The sequence below is a fragment of the Dermacentor variabilis genome, chromosome 7 (genome assembly GCF_050947875.1).
Source record: "Dermacentor variabilis isolate Ectoservices chromosome 7, ASM5094787v1, whole genome shotgun sequence".
Taxonomy (NCBI): Eukaryota; Metazoa; Arthropoda; class Arachnida; order Ixodida; family Ixodidae; genus Dermacentor; species Dermacentor variabilis.
The window spans coordinates 9,867,797-9,890,198 of NC_134574.1; the positions used below are offsets into that span (position 1 = coordinate 9,867,797).

Sequence of the window (22,402 nt, forward strand, 5' to 3'; positions counted from 1 at the left end):
CACATGATATTTCTCTTAATTTTTCATTTGATAGAGTTCTCAATTATCAGTAACGGAGCAAGAATGAATTCAGCGCTCTGTACACTAGTGATATCATTCCATTGCTACTGTCCTCATCGCTATATGCCCTGCATATCCTGTCTGTATTGTCACCACGGAGTTATAATAGGTCACATAATACAGCTCTTATCACATTTGTCTTGTGGGGATGCGAGACTGTCACACGTCCCCTGATATGTTGTTTTTCCCGCATAGCTTCCGTCTCCTGCATTGCGGCTTCGCCGCGGGCCCCAGGCCACGCGAGAGATGGCGCGAGTGTTGCGCTGCTAACGCCGCCTCATGGCAGGGTTACTTGGGGGCGCAAGGGAGAACATGTTTCCTCTTTGGTTCGGGACGGCAAGCAGCACGGACGTGCCGCCCGTGCGCCGATCCATGCTTCTGCGAGATCGTCTCGTGAGGCCTTGTGCGAAAGAGCCACCGTTCGCGTGACCGTACGCGTGAACGACCAGGCATTGGGATCCAGCAAGGGGCGAACATATTCGCTCGCTATCCGGTCGCGGTGAGTCGGACTTCCGCGATTTGTCGCACGCCCATCGGCATGTTTTGTGGATAGCAACTCGGCTAGCAGGCATTGATCTATGAAAGGTGCAATAAATGCCCTTGTGATTGTCGTTCCTTTGACCCAAGGTACGGGATGAGAATCCCACAGTCTAGAGTGCAGAAACAGTGCATTGCACTGTGTATTAGTGCCTTCTGTTAGAGGTACAGCTGTCTCGAGGCTGTTTGGCATCCTGAACTGTTTGCCAATTAGGCGAATCACTGATTACTGCTACAGTCAAAAGTGCTTTTTCTTGGTGGCGGTGGGTGGTTCCCTGAGGACTGCAAAAACAAAACATTTAGAAAATCAGGCAGTCCAAAAAAAAAAAATTAATGCATGCCTTTTACTGCCATTTAAAGGCAGGTGCTAGTTTAAAACATAACAAGAACCTAGAACTATGAAACCCCAGCTGTTTACATACTCTTATGGTAATTTCAAATACTATATAAATCAGTTTTATAGCAAGTTGCATAGGTTGTGTTCTGTACAATGACAATGTGTAAAACGTAGGCATTATTGGCCCCATTTTTTTATCTCTAAACTTCCATAATTGCAGACCAGTGATGGCGCATAATCCTCCAAATCAACTGTAGAATACTGAAATATGTTACCGAAATCGTTATTCACTGTTGTTTTAAAAAGTGCATATAAGTGTTAAATTAGAACCTGTGAAACCATTTCAAAATGTTTAGACAACCAGTAAGTGTTACTCAAGATTTTATCTTAAGTATATAAGTGATGTTCAAGATCAACCCCTCAGTGGTGGTCAAGACAGTTTAGGGTTTCAAGCACAAAGTTGACATTCTGGAGCAGTTTAGGAGCAGAAATTTTTTTTCTACTTCGTGTTCCAAAAGTCTTCTTGGAACACTTGGAGTAGTACAGAAGTAATCTAGCCATTTGGTGGAGCTTATTATTACTGTGCAGTCAGTAAGCGCTGCTCAAGAGTGAAGCAAGACACAAAGCCAACAGCAACCAATTAAGCTTGCCTTCCCAAGGACGGTATACCACGCACATCATGTTGCAAACATTTTTGTTTGGGTAGGCAAGGAACTTAATTTGTACCCGCCCTAGTTGCTTAGTGGCTGTGGTGTTGGGCTGCTAAGCACGAGGTCTCAGGATCGAATCTCTGCCAGAGCTGCCGCATTTCAATGGGGGCAAAAGGCGAAAACACCTGTGCACTTAAATTTACTGTAGGTGCACGTTAAAAAACCCCAGTTGGTAGAAATTTCCGGAGTCTCACACTACGGCATGCCTCATAATCAGAAAGTGGTTTTGGCACGTAAGACCCCATAATTTAATTTTTCTTAATTTTGTAGACCAACCACAACACTTATCAGGCTTCTTGGCGCTTGTGCTGTAACAGAAGAGAGTATGTATGTGTGTAAATAAAAAAATGTAAATCATGCCATCTTACAATGGCCCCTTTTCACTGCTGGTATGCTCCACCACGATACATTGCATAAGCCTCTTCCCGTAGCAAGCTATATTGCAGCAAAGTTGACGCTTGAAAACCGGCATTATACAACACTTTCTACAATGGTTGTGCCTTCCGCACTTTGAAGGCAAAGCATTTCAGCATCCGAAATTTCAGGTGTGCTTATAATTAATTGCCTCTGTGAGGTACGTGGCAGTGTTGCAAGGATACCCGAATTCTCATGCATGTCCGAAAAATAGTTTCTTGGGTGTATTTCTGCTTGGTAATGAAGACTGCTACGACAGTGCACATTAGTGACACAACAGTGGCCAAATGCTCAGATTCCTTTTAAGTAGAGTGCTGTGTGCTTTTATGACTTTGGTGAAGTTAGCATCTGAATTTGCCATACACACACCTGCAATTATCTATTTATTAAACTCACGCACACATAATATCACTATAATGAGAAATGCATAGTGTTTTAGCTGTTCCCTGCAGAATGTTTTCTGACAACTGCTTTGATGATGGATGGATGAATAAATTTCTTGACGTCCGTCGGTACGTGCGATTAGCGCGCAGTGGGCCACTCCCACGTCGAGACAGAGAGGCCATGCCCCTCCACCGCGTCGCGGGCCCGATGGACAGCCCAGAGCTGTGCTTCAAGGTCCGAGCTGTGTGGAGCTCGGTCCCACTCTTCCTTGGTGGTCCTGGCACCAGGGGGCAAGCCCAGAGCATGTGATCAAGGCTAGCTATATCCTTACAGTAGTGACACGCATTGTGAGGGTGCACGTCCGGAAAGATTTTGTGCAGGAAGGCCGGGCATGCGTAGGTGCCTGTCTGAAGCCACCTGTACGTGACTTCTGGTGCTTTATTGGGTGCTTTGTGCGGTAGCGGCATGGTTCTCTCGACTAACTTGTAATGCTGGGTGAGATCGTTGTGACGAGGGGATCGCACTCGCTTGCCCATCCTGCCGAGAGGGAGTCCGGGCTCACACGGTGAGTTAGATCTTGTGCAGTCTCGTTGAGGTCACTTTTTAAGAACAATATTTGATCACGAATATACTCTTAATGCTTCACACACAAAACAATTTGTTACCTTGTTGTGTCCATGAAAGGGTTGTATTGAGAATAATTTTTTGGCAGCCTTGTTGACAGTTTGACAGCATCAATCAGTGAATCCTTAACAGGCACTCTGCAACACTTTTTCAAGAAGGAAAGCCAACCTACTGAGTCTCCAACACATGCGATTTTACATTTTGTCACAACCTTAATGTAGCTGGCACATCTGGGTTCAAGCTTATATAGTGCTAACTTAGGCAAGTTGGCACATGTTGCAGCACTTCATTTGTCTCCTATGTGTTGTAATGCTATGTTATTTATTCAAGCTGATACTTCTGAGCAGCAAGCAAAATGCAGTTGACTTCATTCCGTTAATTCGACTCTGACGGGACTGACGAAACAGATTGAATTATCTGGTGGGTCAAATTTAAGAAGATGCAGAAGAAATGCCAACACACATGACTGATTTATTTGCCATGGTTTACGTACAGATTCTAACATGCCCCAGAGTGAAACATATGCCCGCTGTCTCTGTGTCCGAAGTGTAAACTAGCATAGAAAGGACAAAAGCCCCTAAAATGAAAGAGAAATCAAATGCGCACACAATTTTTATTAAAAAAAGAAATGGACAGGGGTCCAATGTGTTGCACATTGCAACCAATTTTCAAAAGTGAGCTTCGCCGCAATACCCATCGGTTATGCGGTAAAGCATACAAAAATCGCCAAGGAAGTTTTGTTAGAAATGGGTGAATACCACAATCAGACGTTTTGATCTGTGATTATTGCTTGGAGCTCCTCCTGGGCAGGCAGAAAATAGGCATTTCCTGCAGGAGATAAAGTCTGTTTCACACATCTACTGTCCTCTAAGGTATGTCACCAAAGGGGTCGCTTATTGGGTTCACTGTAGGGGTCAGCATGCATGCTGACTGCTCAAGTTGGAATTGTTGGGTGAAGGCCTATTTTAGTATCAAAATAACCGAAGTTTGGACCTATAGAAATGCACGTGTGTCGGCTGGGACTTTCAGACGGGATCAAATTTATAGGAGTCTACTGTTCTGCAGCCACTGAGCACTGCAGCATGCCAATATACTGCTATGTGTAGTAGGAGATACATTCTTGCTGCAAACTCCACTGCCATATGGTACAGTCGACTTCTGTTAATTCGACTCCGAGTAATTCAATCCTGGCCAAAGGTCTTGGCCGGCAGTCATACATTTCTACAGTCCCGAATCTCTTATTTTGATTGTAAAATTGGCCTTCACAGGATAACTTGAACTTGGAACAGTGACTCGCTGTTGACCCCTATGGTGAACCCAATAGCGACTCCTTTAGTGGCAGCACGTCTAGCTCGACGATGCTTAGGAAACAATGTATGCATTCAACACGTGTGATCGCGTGTCGACAACTCCAATTTATGCTTGCCATAGGAAACTTTTGAAGCAAGAACCATATATCACAAAGTTTAATTACGGTATTTACCCGATTCTGATGTGTGCCTCATAAGTTATCACTAGTAGAATGCAATAGTTGTACACTTTTCTTTTCAGTGACTATGGTGTTGGGCTGATGAGCACGAGGATGGGGATCGAATCCCGGCCACGGCGGCCGCATTTCGATGGGGGCGAAATGCGAAAACACCCGTGTACTTAGATTTAGGTGCTCGTTAAAGAACCCTAGGTGGTCGAAATTTCCAGAGTCCTGCACTACGGCGTGCCTCATAATCAGAAAGTGGTTTTGGCAAGTAAAACCCCATAATTTAATTTTTTTCTTTCAATGACAGTGGTAAGCTCCCAGCCATGATTTGGTAATGCCTGCCATATGCATTCCACCCCATTTTTATTCTTAGGTAAATTGCCTTTTCATGATCAGGGTCCCTTACGAGCAACTGACTTACTCCTGTACAGACTCTAGAGGCTGACTGGCGATGTGAATTCTTCAACATTGTCTTCTGCATATTAATCTTCAAACCCACTCTAACACTTTTTTGGTTAACGTCCTCAATCACTAGTAATTTGTCCCCACTGTTGCCGAGATATTCACCATTGATCCGCACTCCGAATGTGCTGCAACTGCAGATTTGATATGGCATTAATCAAAGCCAACACCGCCGTGTTATCTCACCACCTTGAACTGACACTCACACGCAGATCCACTGGCCACTGTAATCACCATGGCGAGAACGCTAGGCCTAGGTATGCTATTACGGTTCTTGACATTCGGTGCTGTCTTTTTCATTGAAAGAATTCACCGCTGTCAGCAAAGGTACCCACTCTGCCTCTGCAATCCTCGTAAAGCACGGCGCGTTGCATATTGCTAGTCCTCGAAAGGCAGCTTTGCCTCAGCACAGTGATGCTACGCGGTGAAGTGTATGGGACGCAGCACATATATTGTTAGACTCACGTGCACTTGCCGTCTCCTGTCAGAGTGCAAGCACCTATATGCCTAATAAGTGTACTGGCAGACCTTCAGAGCTTTTACGGACGTGCCTGTGGCGATTTGGGCCCTTAAGGGCAGTAAAAGACACGCATTCATTTTTTTTTTTTCGGACATTGTAGCGGCCCTTAGGGAGTCTGAAAAATCGGACTGTACAACTGACCAAAAGGATGCTTCATCCATGGGGCGAACACGCAGCGTAACAAGGACAAGAATAGGAAGGACCATTGCATCGAGGAATGATCAGGAAAGGAACTGTGCCGCCGCCTCTTTGAAGGAGCTTGCGCTCAAAAAGCAAAGTGTTGGCTGACGCTAAGATGCAGGTTACCCACATCCAAACCAAAATAAATCTCTTAAAGCAATGAAATGCAACACTGAGGCATTATGGGCAGGCTGAGAGTATGTCAAGACAGTTGAGGTTGACTTTCCAGTTGCTTGGAGAATCTCGTATGTGACAAAGTTCGGGCATGATACCAATGAGCTTGCTATCAGTTGATACAAATAGCTATTTGCTTTTGTATGCATCTCTTTTTATTCGCATTTTAAAATGTTTGACTCTATTTGCCGTGAGCTAGACCACTTTTTTTTACAGTGAAGCTGTCTATGGTGAGGATCTGGCAGATCGCATTTGCGCATAGACCAACAATTTTTCATACGGTGGGCCGATCCCGAAGAAAGTGCAATACCAGGCCAACCCGAGGCAGAAGTGAAGCAAGCATTAAGCACTCCCCATATGTGGGCTGATCCCGAAGGTCGTGAAATGCCAGTCAAACCTGCGGCGGAGATGAAGCAGGCTTTAAGCACTCTCCCACACATGGGCCAATCCCATAGGTAGTGCAATACCAGGCCGACCCGCGGTAGAGGTGCAGTTCACCATTAAGGGGCCCACGTACGCAGCTTTGCTGGTCATCCTTCACAGAGTAAAAGGGCACAGAGTTTCTTTCGAAGATATTTTAGTAGCTGTGCATTTTACAAACCCCTCTTTTCAGTTTTCTATTTTAAGTAAAATAAACACTACTCCTTACTGTTCAAACTGGATTGTTTTTATTTTTTTAACATGCTTACCAGAGAGTGACAGCATCAGGTGACATGGTGTCAGCCCATCTTGACATAAAACAAAGTTCTGTGAAACCTGAAAAAATCAGGGAATTTGAAAATGTCAACTTGGTAGGCACGTTCTTCTAAGCATGCAGTATGGCACATAAGCCTGGAGGTTAACGAAGAATCTCGAGAACATGTTAAGGGCCGTACAAAGAGCAATGCAATGATAAATGACAATGAGACAGGAAGAGAGCAGTGTGGATAGTCAATATTCTAGTAGACATTAAGAGGAAAAAATGAAGCTGGGCAGGCCATGTAATGCATAGGGTAGATAACCAGTGGACCATTAGAGTTGCAGAATGGGTGCCAAGGGAAGGGAAGTTCTGTCAAGGATGACAGAAAACTAGGTGAGATGAAATTTGAAAGCACAAGTTCGCATCAGCTAGTGCAAGACAATGATAATTGGAGATTGCAGGGAGGCACCTTCATTCTGCATTGAACTTTAAAATAGGATTATGATGATGATGAATGCGTGCAACTCTTTAAAAAGAAATTTGGGCCGGAAATAGCTTGCACAGTTCACCAAGACACGAAACCAAATTCGTATGCTTTGCCACTAACACAGATGTATTCCAGTGAAGCTAACTTATGAAAAGCGGCCACCATTGTGCAATCATCTATTTCGTTGTTGGAACAGCTTGCGAAACATAGCATGATATGTTGGAAGGAGCTCTGTAACTTTTTTTTCTTTATAGCCGGCTATAATATGCACATGCTGAATTTTTTATAATTATTGCTATGTGATGTGCAAATTAAGCAGTAATTTTATGCAGTATTAAAACGTACCTTAGTGTAACAGTACAATGAGAGACGTAATCAAGAATTTGTATGTATGCACATCTGAGTTCGCATGCAATGCGTGCTGTCATCCTTGAGTGCGCACAGACGTGAAACTGGTGCACTGGTCTTAGTGCAGCTTGGTAGCTCATAGTTTGTGAGGGGATTCGTAATGGCAGTGCTCCACCACGCCACAATGCAGCAGTCAACGCTGAAGAGAGGAAATGCTAATCTTACCAACGCTACACATGCTCAACAGGCCAATGAGAGTGCTGACAGGCGAGCTTGAAGCTCGCCAGATCCATCTCACAATTTGTGCGTCGTACATGACAGCATAATCAACATTTAATCATCGATTTATTTCAACTACCATGTACGTCGACCTTGCTTCTTTAGTGTTGATACTTCGTTGGCCCCCCTCCCCTTTTTTCTTCAAGGATACTTCTGACAGTGAAAAATAACACTGAATGTCCACATGAACAGGAACTGGCATAAGATGCAACCATTTGTGACCTTTTTAACAGAAGCTTGTATTGCCTCACTGGTGTCGGTGTTACCGCGCGAAAAAACCCAAGCTGCGCAAAAATAGAAATTGCTTATCAGGCTGCGGATTCGAACCACCGACCTCTGGGTTGCGAGATCACCATGCTAACCGATTCAGCCACTGTCAGTTCATCAAACGCTGCCTTTAAGGTGGGTAAGTAGAAGCAGCGCAAGGCATGAGCCAATCACGGGCGTCCCCTTCCTCCAGAGGAGGGAAAGGGTGTGTTCGCTCGCCTGACACCCGCAGTTTCCCACACCAGTTCAGGCCCAGCAGTCAGATAGGGAGGCTGCGTTTGGTCTGTTCTGCTGAAGAGCAGGCTGTGTAGAAGGAATGGCAGTGGGAGCAGGCCACGTGTTGTGCCTTTGGCCAAAGAACAGGCAGTGTTTGATTGATGCCACCGGGAACTTGAGAAAGGGGTCGACGTTGACGTGCCGCCCTCGCCGTGAGGCGTTACAAAGAGCCGCAGATCCCAAGTTTCGCTTGCACCCCACTTCGCAGCAGTGGAAGGGCAGTAACTTTTTGGCCTCCATCCTTGTGTCATAGTCCAAGCATGCTCTTGCTAAATAGAATCATTCTTGGCAACTAAAGCTTAGTGTTTAGGTGCAATTAAAGCTCGTCATTGGAACAGTCTCCAGTACTTCAGGATTTCACAATAAGTAGAATACCATTTTGTTGGCAAGTACCACGGCAGAGATAGTGACCTATAGGTAGATACTGAAAGAGCCAGTATAGTAAGAATTTCATTTAAAGTTGGAGGAATGGTACAACTCTTGGCATTCTGGGGAGTTAAAAAGAGTGGAATTAAGAGATCTCAACTTTTTCAAGCAGGAATGAAATGGAGGGCCTGCCCCATTCTGCAACATTACTGTGGACCAGTGTATGCCAACATGGCAAGTAAGAAAAAAAAATTGGGTATTTCACAGTACGTGTAGATCCATAGACTTTTGTTCCCAGTGGTATCTTTTGATGACATGCCCAGGCTTTTTTTTTTTCTCGTCACTTGTTACACTTTAATGCGATAAAATCTACTTAAACCTCTTGTGGTTGCAAGATCCGCAGGCGAGCTCGTTCCCTCAATCGGCTGCCATCACCCAGTCTCTACTCGTCACATAGCCATATCTTGTGAACATTATATACAGTTTTTTTTTGCCTCTTAGAATTTTGGGTGATATCCTGAGTGATGAAAACAAGCACTACATAAAATCAGCAACATCTATCACTACGACACATTCATAACAATAGTGCAGCCACTACATTGCTTTAGCTTTCCATACTAAATGAACTCAGTGTGGGCAGAGGTAAGCTTGCACACGTAAGTTTTTGGTAACATTCATAACAAAGCAAACAAGCTTTCAGGACTATAAACCTTTGAGTCACATCAGCTATGTGGGAGAAAAATATACATTCAAAAAACAGGAAAAAAAAGGCACACTGTTATGTGCCACTAATCCTTTCTTAAAAAGCTGCAAGAATTTTAGGCGGTTTTGATAGAATTATAGCATGGCACAAAACTGATGGTGCTGTGCATTTGGTCACTGCAAGCAGCTGTACATTGTTAACCTCTCTGGTCAATCATGTCTGCTGCAGAAGCATCCCTAGGATGTCTCCAAATTTCAAGATACTTGATTTAGTGCAGTATCACTCTTTGTTGGCCGTTTTATCAGACTGACGCAGAAGTGGGAGCACTGTACACTGTTCACATTTTCTTTGTGTGCAAAAGATAAATATGCCTTGCATTCACCACTAAGAGAATGTATTTAATGCTGTTCTTAAGTTTACAGCCTTACAGCACATGACACAGATATTCATGACAAATCTGTGCATGTCATACAGACAGCTGAAATGTCAAATGAAACGCCACTTTCCTCCCTCTCGAGAAAGCGCCACACCCAGCCAGAGTCAAGGCAACACAAACAAACACTGCGACGCAAAACACGGTCGTGTCGCTCGCCATGACGCATTACTTCGGTAAATCGCCCAATTCAGAATGCACAATGCCACGGTGGAAAATGTGCCACGCAACAAAAATGGATAAGAAGAAAAAAAAAAAGCGGGTGGTGCTAGTCACGTGAACCCGATGTGGTTCTTCGGCTCAAGTATGTGACAAGGCGAGGAAGGAACGTCGCTTGCGGATGCTACTCAAGGCAAAGGGAGAGTGTGTCTCTGTTGGCAGTCACGCTCACCTCATGGTGGTGTGGTAAGAGGGCATTCAATTTCTTCTGTCTCCTCTAATAATAAACCAGTTTAAAAGATTATTTCGGTAAAGCAATGCCAGAAGTCTGAAGTCATTACTCCAAACATTCATCATGGATATGAAGTCCAATGCATGTGGAACTGTCGAAAGTGGTTCACTCATATTCTTCTCATCTACTTTCAAGAAATTTCACACTGAATTGATCTAGACCTCTGCATTGTCACAAACAGCAGGAAGCAACCTTGAAGCCTGTTTTGAATTCCTCATTAATGCATAAAAATCCAGGATGCAGCAGCCAAGGAACAGTCTACTACACATAACTCCATCTTCACCTCTGTGTTCAGGCAATGAAATAGTTTTTACCATAGCGAACATGAGATGTTCACTTGTTGGAGATGCAGCTCTTAGCCTGTGACATTTAAAGAAGATGCCAGTTACTTAAAACTATGTTATTAAAGAAACATCTTTCATGTTCGTAACATGCCTGGAGGCAATAATAACCAGCTTGAAAAGTAATTATGTCCCATGGCTGTATCTGGGTCTCAAGAAGCTTTAAATTGCAGTGTAAACTAAAACTTGCTAGGGGGCCTGATGTAAGGCCCTCAAAAAACAGGCCAAACGGGGCTAATTTTTCTTCAATAGGATAGAAAGTGCACTGGAAAGTTAACGCCAAATATAAATGAAAATATATTAATTCAGACTTACCACCAGACTTTCACAATTCGAGTCTTGTTCTCCAAGGTGCATTGCCATTCCGACTTGTCCAGCTAGTGAGAAATGCAGTTCGTATTGCCTCCGCCAATGTGTTGCACATGCACAAGTGATGAACTCTACAAAATGAGAGCAGCATTGAAGATAAACTGAGCAGCTGAAAGTGCACGCACTGTTGCTTCTACGCACAATATGGAAACTAAACAGCAGAGGTAAATTTCGTTAATAGAATTGCGTAACACTTCATTCCCGTTCATACTGAAACATAAGTAGACTCTGAATATAAGACAACCCCCTACTTAAAGACATCGCATTACAGTCCCCTTTATAATTGAAAACTACATGTTCTATAAAAAATTGGGCACTGAAAGCACCATGCCCCGCTTTGCTTCAGTTGTTTCGCTTAAATCTTTTGTGTACCCAGTAGAAATTCTGGATTCTAAGCTTTTGTTTTAAATGTAACAAACCTCGTCAAATTTGGTGCAGTGGTTGCCGAGAAAAACGAATACTGCGTTTACATGTATTTAGATTGGAACACCCGAGCTAAAGCTTTCTCTTAAACGCGCCCGCCACGCGGAGGCATTGCCGAGCCCAAACCGACGGAGCAGTATGGGATCCACATTTTGTCTGCTGGAGGCACCGCCAAATTATACTAAACAAAGAAACGTTGCGTACACTTATTACACGTACAAATTTCCTCTTTATAGCGACAATGTAGGGGACTGCGGCTTGCACTGGCAGCCGGCTTTACCTATGCGCCGCCAGTCTGGTTCCTCAGACGTGTAACGATTGCGACAGTGTACGCGGCGGAAAAAGCACCTGGGACTCCTGCAAGACCAGACAAAACCTTGCCTCTGTGCATTATCGAACTCCTTCTCATTACCGTTAAACAAAACTCGAGAACGCAGTCAAGAATTTCGTATTGAGCTGAGAGTACGCTGCACAAGGTCTACTGAAAGACGGAACCTTTAACGACAGCTTGTAGGCTAACTTCAAGATGTATCGATAAGTAACTGTTCAATAACTGTAGAATAAATACGTCCACTTGCCTGTCTGTTCACGCCAATACCGCAAGCTCTTTTCAGAAGCACGAGACGGCTGCTGAAAAGCGTCGAGACATTTCATTCGGCGAAATTAACCGCTTGCATTTCCAATGCAGCGAAAAATCAAGTGAACGATTAGAGTGTATTAACGATTTCGACGATGCAGTCGGCCATTTTGGGAAGCTTTAGGCATGGATCGGCTTGGCTATAGATGCGCACAATCTTTGGAAGCGACTTTTTTTTTTGTCGCCAGACGAAAATCACTGTGTTAAACTTTTTTTTTTTTTTTTTACAGAGAAGATATGTTTATACTAAGGGTATGGTGGCTAGCATACACTCTTAAGCATAATTACACCCTTTTGCCACACAACGATAATCGTCATCTGCTTGTCCGCATTTCCTTTCTTTAACGGGGCGAGCCCGGTACTTTCCAGTAACGAACGGCATGCGCGTTATCATTCCCGACAGGAAAGTAACAGGCAATGCTATCATGCTGATAACGCGTGTGCCGTTCGTTACTGTAAACGCCGCCAGAAGTGGGGAGCAATTCCGTGTGTCTTGAATGACGCTTGTACAGTTATCAGTCAAACCGCCTAATGTTGCCACTTCTCTGTTGTGCTTATGTGGGCTTTTTTCTAACCTTCACGGTGGGTGCAGCATGTCTAGAGCCGCAGCGTCCTGCGCTCTATGCGGTTGCACGGGACTGGCGGCCACGCATCGTTACACAACCTCCCAAATAACAATAAGAGTCAGTTTTGGCACTTGGTAGAGCAGTAAACGAGGGATCCAAAAGAAATGTGGTTGTTCCGCAAATGTATATTTCTCTAATTCTTCTAGAGGTAATTCAAAAAACGAAACTATAGTCGGATGCAACTTAAGTATGCAGCGAAGCCCCGCCCACGGCCTTATAACCGCCAGCCACTGTTCCTCTGCGAGGCTGCAAATAATTCATACTTCAAACTTTTCCTGTTAGGCAAATAAGGCGGTAACCACAAAAATAATATTATTAGCGCATAATTTTATACATTTTCCCTCGCCTATTAAAGTATAATAGGCGAGTATAAGTACAAATCTATCGTCCTCTACTGCATCACAAACTACGTGCCCACTAAAACCAAGCGGCCGCCAAAAAATAATCCCTGGATAACCCAAGAAGTAATTCAGGCAAAGCGCCGTCTGAAAAGACTGCGTAGAACAATAAAAATTAAAGGAGGAGACGAATCCAGGGTGACGAAACTTCCTAATGCCATCGCGGAATTCAAGCTTGCAGCCAAATTAGCAAAAAAATATTATTTTAATGTAAAGTTACCGAGCTTTCTTACTAATAATCCCGGAAGGTTCTGGAGGCACTTTCGCACCAATGATGGAGAAGCGTCCCACTTAAGCCCAGAGGAAGAAACTGCGAAAGCCAACGCATATAACATTTTTTTTCAATCAGTATTTACTACAGACAATAACATTATTCCCCCCATTCTAACGAGACAGGGCGTAAGCATTGGCGAATTACACATTACGGACGCTGGCATACTTAATCTTCTGCTTAATCTTGACCCTAAAAAAGGCAGCGGTCCTGACAACATACCTAACGACTTTCTGAAAAGGTATGCGGAATGGTGCAGTAGATACCTCGGCATAATTTTTCGTAAATCACTCACGACTTCACAGCTACCGAACGACTGGAAAATTGCAAAGATAATACCTATCCATAAATCAGGCGACACAACAGAAATTTCAAATTTTAGACCCATTTCATTAACTAGTACATCCTGTAAGCTTCTAGAGCACATAATCTTAAAGCACATAACGGTTTTTCTAGAGAGCATTGGCTTCTTGTCTCCCTACCAACATGGTTTTCGCAGTGGTTTATCAACAATAACCCAACTAACAGAACGAATCCACGATCTTGCATATACTATCAATCACCGCGGCCAGACTGACATGATTTTACTTGATCCATCTAAGGCATTTGATTGTGTATGCCATAACAAATTAATCGCTAAAGTTGAAAGTGTTGTTGGGAAAGGGCTCCTTTCAGCCTGGATAAGAATTTCTAGCCAATCGTTCACAATTTGTAACCTACGAAAAAATGCCACCTAACACTGTCACCGTTACTTCCAAAGTTCCCCAAGGCTCAGTTCTTGGGCCTTACTCTTCTTAATAATCTATATTAATGAAATCACAGCTAACATTGGTTGTAATATAAAACTGTTCGCTGACGACTGCGTTATATATAGTGAAATCACTAATTATAACGATAACATCGCACTTAATACATCCCTCAACACTCTAGCTATTTGGTGCTCTAATTGGCAGATGTCAATTAACGTAAAAAAGTCTGTGGTCATGACCGTAACAAGGAAAACAAGACCATCTAACTTTACATGTGAGATTAACGGCATACCACTAACTAAAGTTGAACAACATAAATACCTGGGAGTTACATTAACCTCAGACCTCAGGTGGGATACACATTTCGAATATCACGGCAGGAGCATTACGCAAACTATTCTTCCTCAAAAGAAGCCTTGAGCTCTCTACAACATCAACGAAGCTACTGGCCTACACAATGTCCGTTAGGCCGGCTCTCGAATATGCAAATACAGTCTGGTTTCCTCATACAACAACTAACATAACAAAATTAGAGGCAGTACAAAGAAAGGCTATAAGGTTCATTCACAACAAATATATACGCACTGACTCACCGACTAATCTTCTAATGCAGTCTGGATTGCAAATGCTATCTACCAGGGCAAAACACGCTCACCTGAAGTTCTTGTTTCAGCTTCTAAAAAATAACTATAAGATAGATGTGTCCAGGTACATTTCATTTTCTGAGGCTCGAAAAACACGTAACAAACATGCGCACACTTTAACAGAATACACATGCAACAATGACACGTTTAAGTATTCATTCTTCCCCCTTACAATTGCTGAATGGAACTGACTTGATCCTGCTATAACCGCCATCGAATCGTCCGAATTTACTTCACAAGTGGAAGCTGCAGTGCGTAAATTAAACAATTTATCATCGCACGTGTCACCGTCAGAAATTTCGCATTGTGTTGCTTTCGACTTCCCACTTTTCTTTTTCCATTTTTGTTTGATTGTCGTTATGTGGACATATGGTACACTGTGTTCCCAAAATAAATTTTCATTACTGTACTACTGCTAAGATAATTGTTATAACTGCCATTTCCTGCTGATTGCTTGCCTAGATTGTTCTTTCTTTTTCCATTCGTGTCTTCTCGCTCTCAAAGTCTATGCTTTAAAGCGTATCCTTTCACACAACTTTAAAATTTCTTCACGCGTTAAGTGTTATCTTTCAGTTCGCTCCTATTTTATGTATAAACTAGTTAATTACGTGTTCTTAACTGCCAGAATTATGTTAATTAACTGTCATGTGAAAACTTGCATTTTTGTTTCTAAACTCAGCTTCTTTCTTATATTACCATCCTCGGGCAATTGTTTTCTTTTTTCTTCCTTTTTTCAATTAACTGTTCTGCCTAAATGCGTATTCATATACATGTCTACTGTATCGCCCAACTGCCACGCTCTCAAATGAGAGTAGCAGTATTGTAAATAAAATAAATAAATAAAATAATGGCGAAAGTCGAATTCTTTATTCAACTGAAAATTATAAAATGCTTGCTTTGCTGCAACTATTTGTTTTCAAGTTTCAGTGCAGTTGGCAGTGAAGTTTCATGAGTAAAACTGGTTCAGCAGTGAAATGAACTGTACCGCAGACTTTTGAAGAGTGAAATGCTCAGACTCCATACACTTTGTCCATGTCTGTTGCACACCTCATTGCTTCTGCCGATAAAAGGCTCTTCAAGAACAGCAGACTCTCCGGATCTATCAAGTACGACGCATTGTTGAAAAGGCCACATGACGATGATTTTGTTTGCTTTTGTGATTGGCTGGCTAAGTAACACAACCCCGCGCGGTTCATGTGCCATGGTTGCTATGTATTCTACTATAGAAATCTTTAATTTACATTTTCACTTGTTTACTTGTTCTTGGCAGTGTTCTTCCTGCGGTTCTTTCCAGTGTGAGTCCATTTGATGGGGTTCCTTGTTTGCCATGTAAAGGAGAGGTGCATCTCACAGGCCTACCTGTGAGATGCACCTTATTTCATTTCTCTTTTCGGGTTTATGTGTCTTTATGGTGAATGGTCGGCATTATTCAAATTTGTATAATAAAGGTACCCTTCCCCTAATTTGCATAGGAAGGAGACCTATGGTTGCCCCCCCCCCCCCCTCCCCAAAAAAAGTTACTGCATACGCGCCTGCTCTGTTGCCATTGATGAAATGACACAGAGGAATGCATAGAGCAAACTTTAGAGTCTGAAGGCTCGCATCGATGTCACTGGTTGTCCTTTCCCATTGTGCACCATTAAAAGCACTCATTGGGGTTAAAACAATGTTTGACTAGTTGCTAACATATTTCATAGTTTCCTTCCAGTGCAGACCCTCACTCCAGGATGCTGCAGGTCACACTGAACATTAATTTCGAAGTTTCAGTGCACTTCCTGAACCGCTCCCACTGCCAGATCCATCCACAGTAATTTTGGGCAGTTATTCCCGTAAAATTTCCGGGTTCCTTGCCTGGGCACTCAACCTCAGTACACTGTAGCTACTAGTATAGGTGAGAAAACTATGCTGTATAAACAGAATGAAAGGCAATTTCCTAAACATGCAAAAGCATGCAAGTTCCTTTAACGCGCAAAGAGCATGGATAGCAGGCATATTTCTAATTTAGTGTGTTCACTGGGTGAAAGCTTACATTTACATATATGGAAGCATAGAACAAATGTTTCAAAGCATTAATTACATCCTTGAGCTTAATAATTAACATTAAAAAATTCTGTATAATTTGGGCAATTTAATCTTACACATAAAACCAATTCATTCAGTTTTGCAGACACTAAGTGGGCTCACAAGTTTTACTGTGCCTTTTGGAAGGATGACACAGGAACATAATTTCTGCTGCAAAATGTTTTCCAGTAAAACATCCAATTGGGAAGAAAAGCATTCTAAAAACAATACAGGGTTTTCAACTTACTTATCCCAAATGAATTATGCAGTAATTTTTTACCAGTGTCTTTTATAATTCTTGCAACAAAGAAATTATTGCCATGTGATGCTTTGTGCACTACACACAAAATTCAGTGAATGACAATGTCATTCATGCTTAAAATAAAAAAACACTGCTTCCCAAGTGTTGCTAGCGGCTACTTCCTAATATAGGTTATAGGCACTCAAAGTTCAAAATTCTCAAGTGGAAATGAGAGTGAAGAAAGGCAAATAAGGAGGTTAAAGTGAAAACACTGTATTAGGCACACCTGCAACTAATAGAGAAGAAAACTCAACTAACAACTCCATGGAGGTAATAGCAGAAGTGACAAAGTATGGAAAAAAATAAACGAAGCACTAAATCGGTCAGTCGATACACAAACAGATACGTTGAACATTGATTGCACTTTTGTAGGTGGTACAGAACTTGCAGACCATTTTAACAATTTTTTTGTTAAAGTAGGATGCATAGATCACGACATTCAAGATACAATGCATGCCGCTTCATTACGAGAATGTTTATTCCTAAAGATTACTAGCATCCCTGAGGTGATTACAACATTTTCATCCTTGAAAAATAGCCATAGTCGAGACGTAGATGATTTAGAAATTAGGCCAATTAAGTACGTCATAGACTTACTTGCACCTGCAGTAATGCACATTTTTTATATTTTCTTGTCAACCGGAGTTTTCCCGCGTAATATGCAGGTAGCGAGAGTAATAGTTCACAAAGGAGGTGACAAAAATAATATGGGCAATTATTGGCCAGTATCTATACTTCCTGTGCTATCAAAGGGACTCAAAAAAATTGTTAACTTTTGTATTAATAAATTTTCGCAAAAACATAGCCTGCTAACCGACTGTCAACATAAGAAAAAGCGGTCTATGGAAACTGCTTTAAGTATACAGAAGGAGCTTATTCTAGAGAACACTGACAAAAAATTTCTGACTTTAGGGTTATACTTAGACTTCAGCAAAGCCTTTGATAGGGTCAACCAGAAATTGCTGCTGATAAAGCTGGAAAAATATGGCTTCCGAGGAATAACACTTGAACTTATCTGATCTTATTTAGAAAGCCGACATCAGTTTGCTGAAATTAATGAGAACAGATCGCAGATAAAATCTTTGACAGCGAGTGTGCCCCAAGGTAGCATTCTTGGCCCGATACTTTTCCTGTATTACATTAATGATATTGTACAAGTGAGCGATATGTGTAAATTTGTCACGTATGCAGATGATTGCTCTGTTTTCTTTACAGGTAAAGATTTAAAAGAAATAACGCCTATAGCAAGCTCCGTTTGTTATGGACTTCGAGCATGGTCTAAGGCAAACGGCCTCATCCTCAATGAAACCAAAACAAAGTGCGTTATTTTTCATGCTCTGGGAAGTTCTACTACATTGCCAGATAATATTGTGTGGGGTCTGTATAAAATTAACCTTACGTCATCCATAAAAACCCTAGGCATAATACTCGCTAAGCATATGTCCTGGAATGAACAAGTTAGTCATGTTTGCTCAAAGGTACGAAAAGTTGTTGGTGTGTTAAATTGCAATTGAAGTGCATTACATTTTCAAGTTAAGTGTCTCATTTATCATGCTCTTCTCCATTCACACCTCAGTTACTGTTCACTTATATGGGGTAACACTACAGCGCAAAATATTCAAATGCTGGAAATACTTCAAAAGAAAGCAATTCGGGCGATAGCGAACGTTTCTTTTTTCAAGCATACGCAAGAGCTTTTCCAACAAAACAGAATAATCAGAGCCTGTGACATATATAAATTCAAAACATTACTAAGCTATAGAAATGCTATGCTGGGAAAACTCGATTCATTCCTAGCCCCGGCAACTCTACAACAAAATAGAAGTGCATATTCATATCGTCACCAGGCACCATGGCAGATCCCTTTCTCACATACTAATTATGGCTGCCAATGCCTTAAACATACACTACCGTCCCTACTCAACTATTTTAACCAACAACATGTTGATGTGTTATCTCTAAACAAAACTAAAATATTGGATTTGTTCTTATAGATGTGTATTGTTAACTGCTCCAACAGTTCCGCAGAACTTATCATATATTCTCATTTTGTTTATACATTCACACTTGTAACTACTATTCCTAGAATCCGGGTTTCCGCTGCAATGATTATGCCCGAACCACGTGGCAGGGTTTCGTGTTGTAAACTGGATGCTGCAAAGGGCGTCTTTGCGTTTGTTAAAATTCAAGGATGTGATGACGCCCTGGGCTACGTTGCCGTGATGTCTGTCGCGAAAGCAGCAGCCTATATGCAGATTTTCTTTTTTTATGTTTTTTAACATAGATGCACATATATATTTGCAAGTATGTAAAATAATTTCTGAAAAAAAGAATGTTTCCTGATGGTAACTTAACTTGTGTTTATTGTAAACTTCTGTGAAATTTGTTATATTTATATATGTATGTGTGTATATGTATATATATGTATACATATACTGCTTTTGCATTCTTATTTATTTATTTATTTTACAATACTGCAGGCCATCGTCGGGCCCATGCAGGGGTGGTTACAACATGGAATACAGTACAAAAAAAGAATAAAGTGAAACTAGTGTATCCAAAACAAAGAGCATTAGCACACACAAAAAAGAACACACTCAATAAATATATACACTGTTTAAATGAGCCGTCCGGGAAGCAGGAGAAACAGCGTTTACCATAAGAATGCATCTACAGAGGCTGCATATGAAATACAGGTAATATCACCATTCGAATTCCAGATTCTCAATACTGTCAATAATTGCGTTGGCAGATGGGCAATTTACGGCTCTAGAGGGTAGTATGTTCCAATGGGAAATGGCGTGTGGGAATAAAGAGTACTTGTGAGTGTTATTATGGCTGGGATGGTGTCGTATTGATTTATTATGGTTGGTTCGGGCAGAAAGTCTGAATGGGGCTTGAATGTATGTTGCTTGTGGTATTCGATAGGAGCCGTGATAAAGTAAGTATAGAAATTTTAATCTGGAAATCATTCTATGTTGAGCCAGTGATTTAATGTTAGCCTTGACGCGCAGGTTCGTAATGCTCGTTTGACGTGAATATTGTGAATATATAAATCTCAATGCTAAGTTCTGTATGCGTTCTAGTTTCTCGGTTAAATACTTCTGGTGCGGGGCCCAAATAATGTCAGCATACTCTAAAGAGGGTCTAATGAGGGTTATGTATGCATTTAATTTAACACTAGGAGGTGTGTTTCCAAGTTTTCTTCTCAATAAATGTAGTTTACCTAGGGCCTTGTCATATATGTTATTTATATGAGTTTCCCAATTTAATTTCGTTGTAAGAGTGACCTCGAGATATGTGACCTCCTCGTATTTTCTTAGTGATATATTGTTTATTGTGTATGTAAACTGAAGCACATTTTTCTTGTGAGTGAAGGAGATACTGGTAGTTTTTGATGCATTCAGTTTCATCCCCCAAATGTTGCACCAATTTTGTAGAGCAGCTAACGAATCATCTAGTTTTACCTGATCCTCTCTGGTATTCACTGTTGCGTACACTACGCAATCATCGACGAATAGGTGGCTGAACGCATGAACGAATATCATTGATGTAGATCAGAAATAGGAGGGGCGCAAGAACCGAGCCTTGTGGAACACCAGAAAAAACGTTGACGTAATCAGACGTAATATCATTCACAGCTACGCATTGCTTTCTGTTTTCGAGATAGTTCTTGATCCATGATACTGTTTTCTCGTGTACACCAATGGCAATTAGTTTAGTAATAAGATCTGGATGAGGAACAACATCAAAGGCCTTTGAAAAATCTAAGAAAATGGCATCTATTTGGCTTCTGTTATTTATTGTGGTAGCTACATCATGGGTTAACTCAGCTGAGTAATAGTACTTAGACCTGAACGGAATCCATGTTGCCAGCTGTATAGTAGGTTATTATTCTCTAAGTGCAATATTATGGCCTTATAAATAATATGTTCGAACAAAAAAAAAAAAACTGGATGCACATGTTACTGGACGCACATGTTACTGGATGCACATGTTTACTGGATGCACATGTTAATGAAACAGATCTATAGTTACTTACGTCGAGTTTAGAGCCAGATTTGTGCACAGGTATTACTTTGGCCCTTCGCCAGTCGTCAGGTATCACTGAAGTTTCCAAAGATCGCCTGTAAATTACGTATAAGTATTTTGACGTCCAAACTGCATGTTTTTGCAAAAATGCATCTGATATAAGATCAAGGCCACAGGGTTTCTTTACATCCAGTTTTTGTAAGAGTCAAAGAATTCCTTGTTGGTCGATATCTATTTCAGGCATTGGATTCTTGAAATGATAATGTAGTTCTGTTAAATACAGATAGAAAAAATTCATTAGATTTGCTTGCTATGACGTCAGGCTGAACAAACGTCTCGTTTGAAACAGTAATCTGCGATACGGTGTGCCACTCCCTCGATGGGTAGCACCAGGATTTTTGTGGTTTATTCATCATGTAAGAAGGCAGAGGAACAGTGAAAAAACGCTCCTTGGCCATATGTTTATCTTATATTGTAATAAGCGTACAAGATCTTGAAGGTCACGTGTGGTTTTCTTTCTGCGCTTCCTTTTAATTTTTCGTTTTAAATGTATTATTTCGCGCGATACCCAAGGATGTTCTCTGTTCACTCTTTTCTTTCTGGAGGGAATGTAGTTTTCTTCACAAAAGTGTACAATATGCTTAAAACGTAACCATAATTCATTTACGTCATGAAGTAATGAAACCTGCAGAAAGCAGGCGTTTAAATATTCTGAGATAGCATTGTCATCCGCTCTTGAGTAATCCCTGATAACAGCAATCGATGGCTTAACGCGTTCACAGTTTCCTAAAATCGGACAGGAGAATACGATAGTTTTATGGTCCGAAATGCTATTTTCAACATTTAATGTGTTATTTTGAAATGGACTGCTTACGAACATCAGATCAAGCACAGAACATGACGGACCAGCTATTCTAGTCGGTTCGGAAACTAGCTGGTCTAGAGAGAAGGTAAATGACATGAACAATAGTGATTCAGCACTTTTGCGTCGGAGCTGTTGTGCGAAAGATTAGACCAATTGATTCCTGGTAAATTGAAATCACCCGTGATAATAATATTGAAACGTGAATAAGTGTGTTGTGCAATGTAATCATGCATAACGTCTAGGTATTCAGGGGGCGCATTCGGAGGTTGGTATACGCCACCCAGAAATATGCTTTTTCCATTAAATGTAAGGTTACACCATACGCTTTCATGGTCAGGTATGCTGTTTAAAACTGTGAATTTTATGTTAGATTTAATTGCGACAGCTACACCTCCCCCCCCGCGACTCTCTGTCTTTCCGTATGAGCTGATAAGAAGGTGGAAACACTTCGGAATCCTGGACGCTTTCCTGAAGCCAGGTTTCCATGATGACCATGATGGGCTGCAACTATGCTTTC

At 41.7% G+C, this 22,402-nt stretch overlaps 1 protein-coding gene across 14 annotated transcripts in view; it reads right to left on the reverse strand.

Moving 5' to 3' along the window:
• LOC142587312 (uncharacterized) overlaps positions 1-22,402 on the reverse strand; it is a 59,532-nt gene that overhangs the window by 27,012 nt on the left and 10,118 nt on the right. For 3 of the 14 annotated variants that reach the window (XR_012829453.1, XR_012829455.1, XR_012829452.1), the window contains exons 1-3: positions 11,880-12,953; positions 10,825-10,949; positions 6,569-6,635 (exon numbers count right to left, since the gene is read on the reverse strand). Coding sequence is in view for 6 of the 14 variants with exons in the window: in XM_075698207.1 (XP_075554322.1) it covers positions 6,569-6,635; positions 10,825-10,949; positions 11,880-11,931; positions 13,196-13,297 (346 nt within the window). In the remaining 8 variants the exon portion in view is untranslated. Of the gene's footprint in view, positions 1-2,960; positions 2,980-3,662; positions 3,895-4,779; positions 6,277-6,395; positions 6,415-6,568; positions 6,636-10,824; positions 10,950-11,879; positions 12,969-13,195; positions 14,425-21,030; positions 21,292-22,402 lie in introns of those variants that run through there. The other 11 variants (XR_012829458.1, XM_075698212.1, XM_075698207.1 and 8 more) reach the window with 11 other exon arrangements.